Below are 11,054 nucleotides of genomic sequence, written 5' to 3'. Positions count from 1 at the left end.
CTAGAGAAAGCCCGCACACAGCAGCAAAGACCCAACACAGCCAAGAAAATAAATAAATAAAATTTAAACAAAATAAAAAAGGAAAACATTTTGGACCAGCCAAGTCCCTTTTGGCTTCAATGTGCAGCCCCACCCCTTCCAGGTCCCTCGTAATTGTTCCCTGGCTTCCAACAGAGCCCAAGAGACCCGTTGAAAAGCTTGGTTTCTCCAGTCTGGGCCTCTTCTGCTACAGCTTGGCAAAGCCATGCAAACAGAGCCACAGTTCTACTTTACCCAGAAGCCGCCACCCAGGCTCTTCTCAGCACTGGCTGCTGTCTGGTTCATGGAGCTCCACAATTCTTAAAAGATCAAATCCACACTATGTGCTTTCCCACCATCCTGTCTTTGCTCCTGTGATCCCCTCAGTCCTGAATGATTGTCAGCACCTGCAAAACTCCTAATCCTACCTCAAAACTCCATCCAGATGTACCTGCTTCCTGGACTTCAGAAGTCCTCAAACCCCACTCTGTAGGTTCCTCCAGCCTTGAGTCTCTCCTCCCTCTAACCCAACATTGTTCCCTTCAGGGCTGGGATTGTCTGTGTCAGACTCTCCTTCATCCTCCAAGGCTAGGCAGGGACTGAGTATTTTCTGGATTCTCAGAATATGGGCCAAACCCAGAAGGGGTGACTAGAGGGTTTACTGAACAATTTTTAAAACTGTTGGTTGAACTATAAGAATGTATAAGATTCCTGATCATCATTTACTTTTCAATGAATGAAGGCAGGAGAGTGTGAGAGTAATAATAGAGTTTACCCTCAGTTTACCAAGGGCTTACAATGGGCCAAACTCTGTTGTAAGGCAGCGGTCCCGAAACTTTTTGGCACCAGGGACTGGTTTCGTGGAAGACAATTTTTCCACAGATGGGGGTGGGGTGGGGCAATGGTTCAGGCCGTAATGCCAGCAATGGTTCAGGTGCTAATGTGAGTGATGGGGAGTGATGGTGAGTGGCAGATGAAGCTTTGCTTGGTTACCCGCCGCCCACCTCCGGCTGTTCAGCCTGTTTCCTAATAGGCCGAGGACAAGTACTGGTCCACAGCCCGGGGTTGGGGACCCCTCTTGTAAGGAATTAACCTGCATGATTTCTTAAGGTTAAGCCACTTGCTCAAGGCTACCGAGCTAGGATGTGACAGCTGGAATTAGAACTCAGATATGCCAATTCCAGGGCTCTCAAAGAGTCTTCCATGTGCCCAAGGGTATGTGTGTATCTCTCAAGCTCTTAGCAACCTTAAGAGGCAGATGCTAGGTTCACCCAGACTCACAGTTAACAAACTGAGACACAGAAAAATCAGACATATAATATATAACATACATTTCATAAGACCCCAGAAACTAATGATAATTGCTAACACTTATCAAGCAATTACTATTTGCCCCATTTTGTTCATGCATTTAACTTGGGTTATCTCACTTAACACATCCTCATCTCAGTATGAACTCATGGTTTTCAGTAGAGACACAAGGGAACAGATATAGAACTAAAAATAGATGTGTATATGCATGGGTTAGTAGACATACATGTATTTCCTAGCTCTGACTGCTGAGAGGGTTTCTAAGCAATAATACCTGGGTAGCAGTGAGCACACCCAGCACCCAGATCTTGGTCTCTAAATACCATTCTCCAAGAAGCAGAACCAGGCTCCTTGGAGAAATGGCTGATTCCAGGGATATTCCAAAGCAAGCACAGAACATCTTGTGATGCCAAAAGTAAGGACGTACTCACAGAAACATGAAGACATATTAAAAGGACATAGGAGCTAAATTAAAGGGGCAGTAAAATAAATAATATAGAAATTGATTATAAGCCACAGAATAAAATAAATATTCATGACTCCATAGTGATATAAATACTTGAATACATAATTGAGAAGAATGGACAGCTCTTGTTTACAACAGAATTCCAATTAATAATTAAATTAAAAATCACCATTATGCAAACACATAGTAAGTAATCATTATTGCTGCCAAGAGCCATGAATGGATGCTAAAACTAAAGGGTGAAAAATATGTAAACAACAACAAAAAAAACCCAAGACCAAAACACCAATGGTATTTACATAGTCTCTTAAGTATCCCCCCATAGGATACTTATTAATTGCAAAGGAAAAGAGTAACTTGACAGTTGAGAAGCTGGTAGACACTGCCTTAAGCAAGTAATCAAAGTTAACGTCACCAACAATGAGACATATCAACATCCCAGTGTCTCCTGATATGATGCATTGAGAAGGAAACATCACTTTCGTGGGATTCTTTCCCAAGCTGCTCAACTTCCGTCTAATCATGAGGAAATATTGAACAAACCCATAATGTTAGGTGTTCTACAAAACCAGTACTCTTCAAAAGTATTAAGGTCATGAAAGATTAAGGAAGACAGGAATTGTCACAGAGTGGAAGAGACCAAGGAGACATGACTAAATGCAATGCAGGATCCTGGCCCAGAAAAAGATTACCAAAAACGCAGCAGGGTGTTTGAACCCGAGTGAATCTGATTCCCAGCCTGGAAAGCAGAACATTTGGGTCTGGATCCACCACAGCCCACTCGAGGATTATATGACCCTGTGGGAATGCTTGCCGCTCTCGGACCTCAGTCTTACTATCTATAAAATCGGTTGTTTCATCCTCCCTTCCCATTCCCCTCCCCCCTTCCGGGCTGCCTTGGAGCTCAGGCTTTGGAAACTACGCAGGCGCGAGAGAGACTGCTTGATTGGCTATTTGTTGTGATGCGCCCGCAAATAGAAGCTGCATCTAAGCTCCACCCGTTCCTGCCGCGCCTCCACGCACGCAAGTCAGCCCAGGGCACGTCGCCGCCACGCGCGCTCGCACGCATGGTGCGTGGTGACGTCGTGGCGGCGCGGGCGCCATCCCGGAAGCGCGAGCAAGGCCGCCAGATGTGCAGGTGCTGCTGCCACCGACGCCGGGGCCGAGTTCGGGGTGGGGCTGGGGACGCAGGGGCCTCTGGGGAGCCGGGCCGGGTCGGGAGCGGTCCTCGGGTTGTAGCGGGGTGGGGCGCGCCGCTGGCAACATCTGGGCACCCCTCCTGCGCACAGGTCTCAGTTTCCCCGTCTGCGCGGTGGACGCGCGGGCGGCGCCATGGGCCGAGTATGTATCCGAGGCGCGGGAGTTGGGGCCGCCTGTGTTCAGGCTGTGCCGTGTCTCCCGGAATCGGGCGTTGACCTGCTTGGGCCTCAGTTTCCCGCTTCACAGGGGCGGGGCATGAGGGGATTTGTGAGCCCCGCCCCGCCTCGCGGGTTTTGCTGAGCTTGGGCAGCCAAATTAAATTCTGTTAAATGACTTGGGTGGAGTTGCGGCGCCTCTCCGTATTGGTGTGTGACCTGAGCCCACCCCTGGGAGCCTTTGGTGCCCTCGGAGATGCCCTTGTAGGGGAGACTGGGGATTAAATGAAGTGCTATATAAGTGTTTGTTCTGTATTCTTGGAAGCACTAGGGAGGCCCTCATTAGAATACTGATTCCCGGGCCCTGTCCTAGGATTTCTTCACACTCCACTTGGAGAAACTGACTGCTCCGAGCCCAGCACCTCTTAGCACTATTGGTTTTAGTCCCCACAGACAGCATTGTGAGATTCAGATTCTTTGTTATACCTATTTTCTGGGTGAGAAAATGGATCTAGGAAGTGAGGTGACTCTCCCAAGGTCACACAGTCTCCCTCTCTGCGTGTGTCCCCCATAAATATATTTGGAGCAGGGATCAGAGCCCATGCTGGGTCATTTCCACTCTGTATGTGGGCCAGATTAGCAGTTAGTCAGGGAAGGCTTCCTGTGAGAGGCAGCTGGTGGGGGAGTGTGCCTTGAATCCCTCAGCCCTCACATCTGGGAGCCAGAGACAGGAAAGAGCCCATCTTTGTAGCAGAACCATTTCCCACAGGTCCAAATCCTGCACCTGCCAGGCTCTAGCTGTGGGCTTCCCGCCACATTCTGTCCTTTGAGAGTCCAAGTGTCCTCTTTATACATGATCTTCTTTGGAAATGTGGAGGGTGTGGGTGTCCATGCCTGGCACATAGAAGGAGCTCAAACATGGTGATTGGGGAGGTGGTGGATTTCGTCAGGTGTGGCAGTTTATCTCCAGAAGGCACGTAATGGCTGCAAACTGATAGCCAGATTCTGGGCACAAATAGATATGTACTTTTGGCCTCTATGGTGTTGGGGTAAGAAAAATATTAGTTGCTAACATTTGTAAATGAGGCGATTTCACAGGAAAAAGAAGTCCATATTTCAGGTTTATTTCTGGAAACAATCAGAAGTCTGGCAGGAATCAGGTGCTGCAAGAAGCAGCTGTCCTGTCACAGGTAGCTACTGAACGTCAGAGTCACATATTTGTGGATCCTGTGGTCTGTGGGTGTTTGAGTTGTGACCCATGTTCACTGGCTGTGCGACAACGGCCTAGTTCCTCAGTCTCTGAGCCTCAATTTTCTCATGTATAAATAAGGATGGTAACAATTGTCAGGGTTTGAAATTGGTGTCTTGTTTAATATACAGTAGGTGCTAAATAAAGAGGAGGGTAGTTAAGTGGGCTCCGAAAGCCCTTCCTGATCCTGTGTGTGAATCTTAACCAATTGCAAGTGGGCCTTTCAGTCGACGATTAAACGTGCAGACCTCAGAGCCAAGCTATGTCAGGATTCTGGGTTTTTCCTGAACCTCCTTAGGAGGGTCAGTGCTGAAGCTGTGGTCCCTCCTGCCCTAGCATGGTCCAGGAAGTCCCCACCTGCTGGGATAGCATCTGTGTGCCAGGGAAGCTGGGAGCCAAGAGCCACAGAGCCATCTGGGTTGCTGGGGCCCACAGCCTGGCTGCCAGTGCCTGAAATTCTTGGCTTTAACTTGCTGATATAAGTCTAGCTTCAGAGCTGAGTTTGAAAGGTTCTGTTTGCCTTCATCAAACTAAATTCGGGCAATCCCTTGCTGTGAACAAGGTTCTGGGCTGGGCTCTGGAGACAGAGCAACGAGCAAGAAAGAACACACGCCTCTGTTCTGTTGGAGCTAATGTTGCTGTGGGGGTGACAGGCAAAAGGGTTAACTGATAACTAAGATAATTTCAGGAAGCGATGAGACAGTGGAGCAATTAAAAAAAGGTGAAGTGGTAAGTGACCAGAATAGGGGTAGTCATCAAAGACCTCTTGGGAGAAAAGGCATTGGAGGGGGTGATGATTTGAGGGGGCAGCCAGGAGGAGGGGGGCAGGTCAATGCAGGAGGAAGGTGCCTGTAGCTTTGGGCACATGGAGAGGGGCAGGTGTGGAGGTGGGAGGGGTGATGGGATTGTGATGTGCTTGGGTGCAAGTTATAAATAGGAGCTCCTGTGGTTCTCGAAACACCCCCGAGTTCCTGGCATGACAAAGCTGAGGCTCAGGTGGCATGACCCACTTACGGACAGGTGGCCTGTGGGGTTCCCAGCCCCTCCTCTCCATCCCACCTCCCCCCACTTCCTGATGCAGACTGAAAACACTTTCTTCCTGCCTGTTTCAGGCAGCGGAGGAGGAGGAAGAGATGGACCCCCCGGACTCGGCCTCGAGGGTCTTCTGTAGCCGCATCCTGAGCATGGTGAATGCAGACGATGTCAACGCCATCATCCTGGCCCAGAAGAACATGTGAGTGGAAGCCAAGGGCCCTGGGCCCCCGGTATGGGAAGGAATCCACTTGCTGGCCAGCATTCTTGCCCTGCCCGCCTCTGCCCCGGGCCCACACTGGTGATAAAATGAAGGAAATGAGCAAATCTGTTGGCTGGCTCCAAAGTAAATTCCTTCCTGGTCTGAAGGCGAGGCCTTGGCACAGGAAGCAGGGCTCTGGGACAGTTTCGCAGCTGCGGACAGTTTGGCGGGGACCATAGCAGCTCCTTTCCCGAGGCCTGGGGTGGGGAGACTTGAGGGGGATAAGGAAGGAACTGCTGGGGGATTTAAGGGAGCCAGTCGACTCACTTCCTGTTGGGAACCTGTTCTCTCAGAGCCTAGGCTGTCTCTGTGGAGCACCCAGGGTCACTTGGAAGGGCTGTGAATGGCCTTTGCCCTCTTTGGGGCTTGGCACTGTGTCCACCATAGCCTCACCCTAATTCCGGCCTGCTCTGTGGGGAAGAAGGGCTGACACAACCTTCGGGGGGAAACATGGTCTCCTGGGGCTTCATTTTTGTGTCTTTAAGCCAAAGGCTCTTCCTTCCATTTACAACACAGCACAGACCTGATACCTTACCTTTCTTGCCCTGTGACAGTGGTGCTGGATATGTCTGGGTCTCAGCATACCCATCTCCCTCCTAGGTCTTTAGTTCAGATTCAGACCTGACTCTGGGGAACTCCCAGACTGAGGGGAGACAAAATCAGACTTGAACCTTCCTGGTCTCGGGGTATCAGGGCTGGGCAAGAGAAAGAAGCTGGGGCTAGGGGAGTCAGAGTGTCAAAGAGTCTACTTGAGGGAGAGGGTTAAGGCTACATGAGAAAGGTACACTTGAGTAGGATTTTTGAGTAGGGTTTTGAAAGTTGAATAGGAGTTTGCTAGCTGGCTCAAACACCAGGTAGAGCTCCACAAGACAAGGGAATGGTCTACGCAAAGGTCATGGAGCAGGAAAGGGCCTAGCAGGATCAGTTGGCAGGGACCTGGAGGCTGAGCAGAGGAGTTGGTGCCCTTTTTCCGCCACCAGGCTGGACCGCTTTGAGAAGACAAACGAGATGCTGCTCAACTTCAACAACCTGTCAAGTGCCCGCCTGCAGCAGATGAGCGAGCGCTTTCTGCACCACACAAGGACCCTGGTGGAGATGAAACGGGACCTGGACAGCATCTTCCGCAGGATCAGGTGGGTGCTTGGCTCTCCAGTCTCTGCCTCCTGCTCTGAGCCTCTGAGCCTAAAAAGAGGGTTCCTCCTCTTTTCAATAAGGGCCGTCCTCTCCACATAGCAGGGCGGTGGGGAGATTCAGCTTGTTTTACGAGGCTTCATTGCACACTTAGTATTAGAGAAGATCTGAAAATCTTGGAGTTTCTCAATTTAAATTTTATTCCTTTTTTGAAAATGCAACATAGTGCCAGACCCATAATGCAAAAGGCAGGCAGGAGCAGACAGTGAAAGGCTAGCCTTATGTCCCCCTTGGCCTCCACCCAGGACTTCTCTCAAGAGGAAAATGAGATTGCCAGATTTTGCGGGTCCTTCTCAAGCTGGTTTCCATGAGGACAGAGAAAGATGATGTCCAAGTCCCTAGCCACATAGAATGCTTGACACGGCCCCCGGAGCTCCTATCACCACTGCTGCCGTTAACAACTGCTGCTGGGGCGCCGAGGCCTGGAACAAGCTGGCACTACAGCTGTATTTCTGGCTGACTGTGCTGCTTCTTCTTTTCCGGGGGCAGCCGCATCTGCTGGCAGAGCAGGTGCCACAGATTGAGGGCAACATGTTTCCTTGGAGCATGCTCTGTGCAGAAATCACAAGACAGGCCGGATAAATCCTTTATCAAAGCGTATCTTTTCTGGGGCATCTCACCAGGCTGGTTGCCCATGTGTGGTGTTGCAGGGGTGGAAGTAGAGTAGGAACCACAAGGGTTGACACCTTTTGTGTGTATCTGTGTCACTCAGGAAGGAGATAAGTGTGTCCACCCAGGCAGGGATGCAGCAGCAGCAGTGGTACTTCGGGGGAGGGGGTTGGGGGGGACAGTGCTGGCTGGCCATAGTCAAGGGTGAGAGACTGCTCTGAAGAGCCTTTTGTAATTCTTTGTAAACAGAACTGCATTACTTCAGGTAAAAAGGAAAAACCAGGTTAAAAAGGGAAGCAGGTGCTTCTCTGTGAAGTTCAGTTTAGTGAGTGCCAGTGTTCGGTGTTTGGGGTGTGGATAGTCAGCACTCCTGGCCCCCACAGACATCCTCACCCCGGGGATGGAGAGACAAGCTAGGACAAGTCACCCAGAGGAGTGCCTGTTGAGGCAAGGGGAAGGGAAGCTTCCTGGAAGGTTGTCCTGGTAGAAGAGGTTTAGACATGAGGCATTGCAGGTAGAGGGCCCAGCCAGCACGCAGAGCCAGCACCAAGGACACGCAGAAGTTGGGTGACAGCTGGGTAGCTGCCATCCGTCCCGGGGGTGGGAGGTCCGCCGGCTGAGCGCCCAGTCCTACCTCCAGCCCTGGAGCAGAGTATGACAAGCAGTGACGGGGAGGTTCCTGGCCTGCACCGGGCCCAGCCTGCGCACTCTGCAGGTTCAGCCCTGTGTGCCTTCCCTTCCCCTGCAGGACACTGAAAGGGAAGCTGGCCAGGCAGCACCCGGAGGCCTTCAGCCGTAAGTGTCACCCAGAGCTCCTACATCCCGCTTCTGGGCTCTGTGCCCTTGGATGCCAGGGCCCTCAGCCCAGGGCTGGCTTCTGGAAGGTCACCTCAAGGGCTGACACCAAGCCCGGGCCCTAGTGGGCAGTGGGTCCAGTAAGACCTGGGGCAGGGGCGGGAGTGCTGGCCTGATCTTCTTGGCAACCTGCGGAGCAGGTGTTGGGACTAGAGCCTCCTCCCTTGGGGGAGGTCACACGAGGGAATGTGGACAAGAATGATGACAGTCCTTAGCCCAGTGAATGTCACGTACTCCTACGAGCCAGGCTGTTACCCACAAACACCTATGAGGTGGGGACTGTGCCCAGAGGGGCAGTGACTTGTCAGAGGAAGCACAGCGTCCTCCATGCTGAGCTTCAGTTTACCCAGTCTGCAGAATGGGCCAACAGCTCCCCACTCCAGGGCCGCTGACAACCACAGGCATAAAGGCAATGCCATCATTCCCAGTTTATAGAGCAGGGAGCTGAGACACGGGCAGGTGAGGGGCCTGGCCCAGGTGACACAGTCAAGAGGGCAGAGCCAGGCTCAGACTTGCCCCCAGGGCCCACATAGGCCTAACCCCAGAGAACCTGAGTCTTTACCTTACCTCACCTTAAAGAGAGGCCTCTCACCTGCTTGGACCTCGGTTTCCTCATCTGTAAAATGAACCAAGTTATGTCCCATGGGGTGGGGGTAGCTGTCAGGGGTCCTGGGCCCAGTTAATCCCTCATCACAGTGCCTGGCATGGTGACTAAGCCAACTCCTGGGCCTCCTTCCCCCAGACATCCCGGAGGCGTCCCTCCTGGAAGACGAGGATGAAGACCCCATCCCGCCCAGCACCACAACAACCATTGCCACCTCGGAACAGAGCACGGGCTCATGTGACACCAGCCCCGACACAGTCTCGCCCTCCCTCAGCCCCGGCTTCGAGGACCTGTCCCACGTCCGGCCCGGCTCCCCTGCCATCAATGGCCACAGCCATACAGATGACGAGGAGATGCCGGGCGAGTAGCCCTACTCCCAGGAGCTCAGACGGGTCTCAGGGCAGCAGTGGTGCCACTGCCCAGATGTCTGAGGTGGCAGTGGGTAACGCTGCCTTGAGACAGTCAGCTTTGCCACCCTACTCTGTCATTTGGGGCTCACTGGGGGACAAGTCTCCCTCCCTGGGGTATGGAATTCCTGGGGATCTATCATTCCCCCTCCTTCCTCACTGAGAACATCTCTCTTCTGTAGACCCCTCTGCCAGGCCAGGGGATGACCAGTCCAGCTGGAGTCGGGTTGGGTGCAGAGCCAGGCCTGAGGTCTGCTCTGAGCAACACCTAAAGGTTCCCAGAGACCAGAGCCAGATGTCCTCTGTCCCAGCACCCTGGTCAGGACCTCCTCAAGGTGGCCAAGCACTGTCATGTCTGAGTTCACCCCAGCCCACCCCTGTGCCTACTAATTCTGGTCTCCTTGCCCCTTCCTCCAATGACAGTATTGAATACTTTCTCCAATCATTATCTCAAAGAGGTTTCTGAGACAGTTGTAGAAGCCTCAAGGCATAGATTAGCCATCCCCTCAGCACCGAGCCTGGTTAGGCCCTGTTTCTCGGACCAGAGGTGTGGACCCTGAGGGCCCAGCAGGCTTCTCCTGGGGCCTCCGTGGAGCAAGCCGAGCCACCTCGGAGAACAGAGTTAAGCAGAATATTTTTGTACCCGATGTTTACAGATGCTGTTGGGAAGTTATCAATAAAAAGACTCTGTTACTAAAAAGGGAAGGGTGCACCTAGCAGTGGCTTCCTTCCATCCTTGGGCCCAGCAGTCCAGAATGGGGGCAAGTGCTGGATGTGGGACAGGATGGTTATGGACAGCCAGGCACCACTGAGCTGGAAAGAAGTGGGCTGCTGTGCTTTGAGTGGGAGTCTCCAGTGGTGGCAACCATAATAACCCCACTTCCTGTCACCAACCAGGCCTTCAAATGTGCTATTCCCAGTGCCCACAACATTATTCCTTTACCTCCTTGAGTAACTCCTCCTCCAAATCTCAGCCCTAAGGTGGGCTCCTCAAGGAGCTGGGGTCTCATTCCCCATCAGACACTCTCACAGAGTCCCCTCATCTTTGGAGCACTTAGAAATTATGTTATTAAAGGCCTCTTCCCAGACTTCAGAGTGTCTGCTTTTGCCTGGTCCATAGGGGGCGCCGGGAAGTGTTCAAGGAAATAAGGTACGCTGCCAAACCCGCAGGTATCTTCTCAGTTCTCACCGCTTTCCGGCGCCCAGCACTTTTTAGCCATCCTTGAGTCTCCTCCGTCTTATATCCTAAACAGACCCTGGGTCCCACCCCATTTCCTTGGGTGAATGCACCACCCCACCTGCTCTCCGTGCTCCTGTACGGACCCGCCCTTTAATCCATCTGTGCACAGCGGCCGGCCTCCAGTGGCTCCAACACGTTCGGCCCTTACGCCGCCTCCTGCCTCGACCCTTGCGTCTTGGACCCGCAGACCCTCTGCTTAATGCCTCCACTTTAGCACAAAACAGTTTCCCCTACTCTGTTGAAATATTTCCGGAGCACCCGCTACGTGCGGGCAGTCTTCAGGCGGCCTGGAAACAGCGAGCAGAAACACCAGGAAAGGTGCGGCATTATTCCTACGTGACGCGACGGGCGGAGCTCGCACCCCGAGGCAGGTGGGCAGCGGCCGCTCACAGGCACCTCGGCTTCGTGCGCCCGCACGCAACATAGGGGCGGGGCGGGGCCGAGGGCGGGGCGCG

At 52.6% G+C, this 11,054-nt stretch overlaps 1 protein-coding gene and 1 long non-coding RNA gene across 3 annotated transcripts; one reads left to right on the top strand and one right to left on the bottom strand.

Moving 5' to 3' along the window:
- Window positions 1-2,791: 2,791 nt before the first annotated feature.
- KXD1 (KxDL motif containing 1) lies at window positions 2,792-10,447 on the top strand. Of its 2 annotated transcripts, none has more exons than XM_032625592.1 (5): window positions 2,792-2,933; window positions 5,512-5,633; window positions 6,674-6,826; window positions 8,242-8,288; window positions 9,091-10,447. In XM_032625592.1, exons 2-5 carry the CDS (start codon window positions 5,533-5,535, stop codon window positions 9,318-9,320), a joined length of 531 nt encoding a protein of 176 aa, XP_032481483.1. In that variant the 5' UTR covers window positions 2,792-2,933; window positions 5,512-5,532; the 3' UTR covers window positions 9,321-10,447. The 2 variants fall into 2 exon arrangements, with proteins under 2 accessions (XP_032481483.1, XP_032481484.1); XM_032625593.1 differs by lacking the exon at window positions 2,792-2,933 and adding an exon at window positions 2,948-2,968.
- LOC116750660 lies at window positions 6,835-10,962 on the bottom strand. The gene is made up of 3 exons (XR_004349054.1): window positions 10,834-10,962; window positions 8,921-8,964; window positions 6,835-7,435 (listed from the first exon to the last, which is right to left on the bottom strand). It is a non-coding gene; the product is annotated as an uncharacterized LOC116750660 (long non-coding RNA).
- Between the last annotated feature and the right edge of the window lie 92 nt (window positions 10,963-11,054).

The sequence above is a fragment of the Phocoena sinus genome, chromosome 3 (genome assembly GCF_008692025.1).
Source record: "Phocoena sinus isolate mPhoSin1 chromosome 3, mPhoSin1.pri, whole genome shotgun sequence".
In the NCBI taxonomy this organism is placed as follows: Eukaryota; Metazoa; Chordata; class Mammalia; order Artiodactyla; family Phocoenidae; genus Phocoena; species Phocoena sinus.
This window is presented reverse-complemented; position numbering and strand designations above follow the sequence as displayed.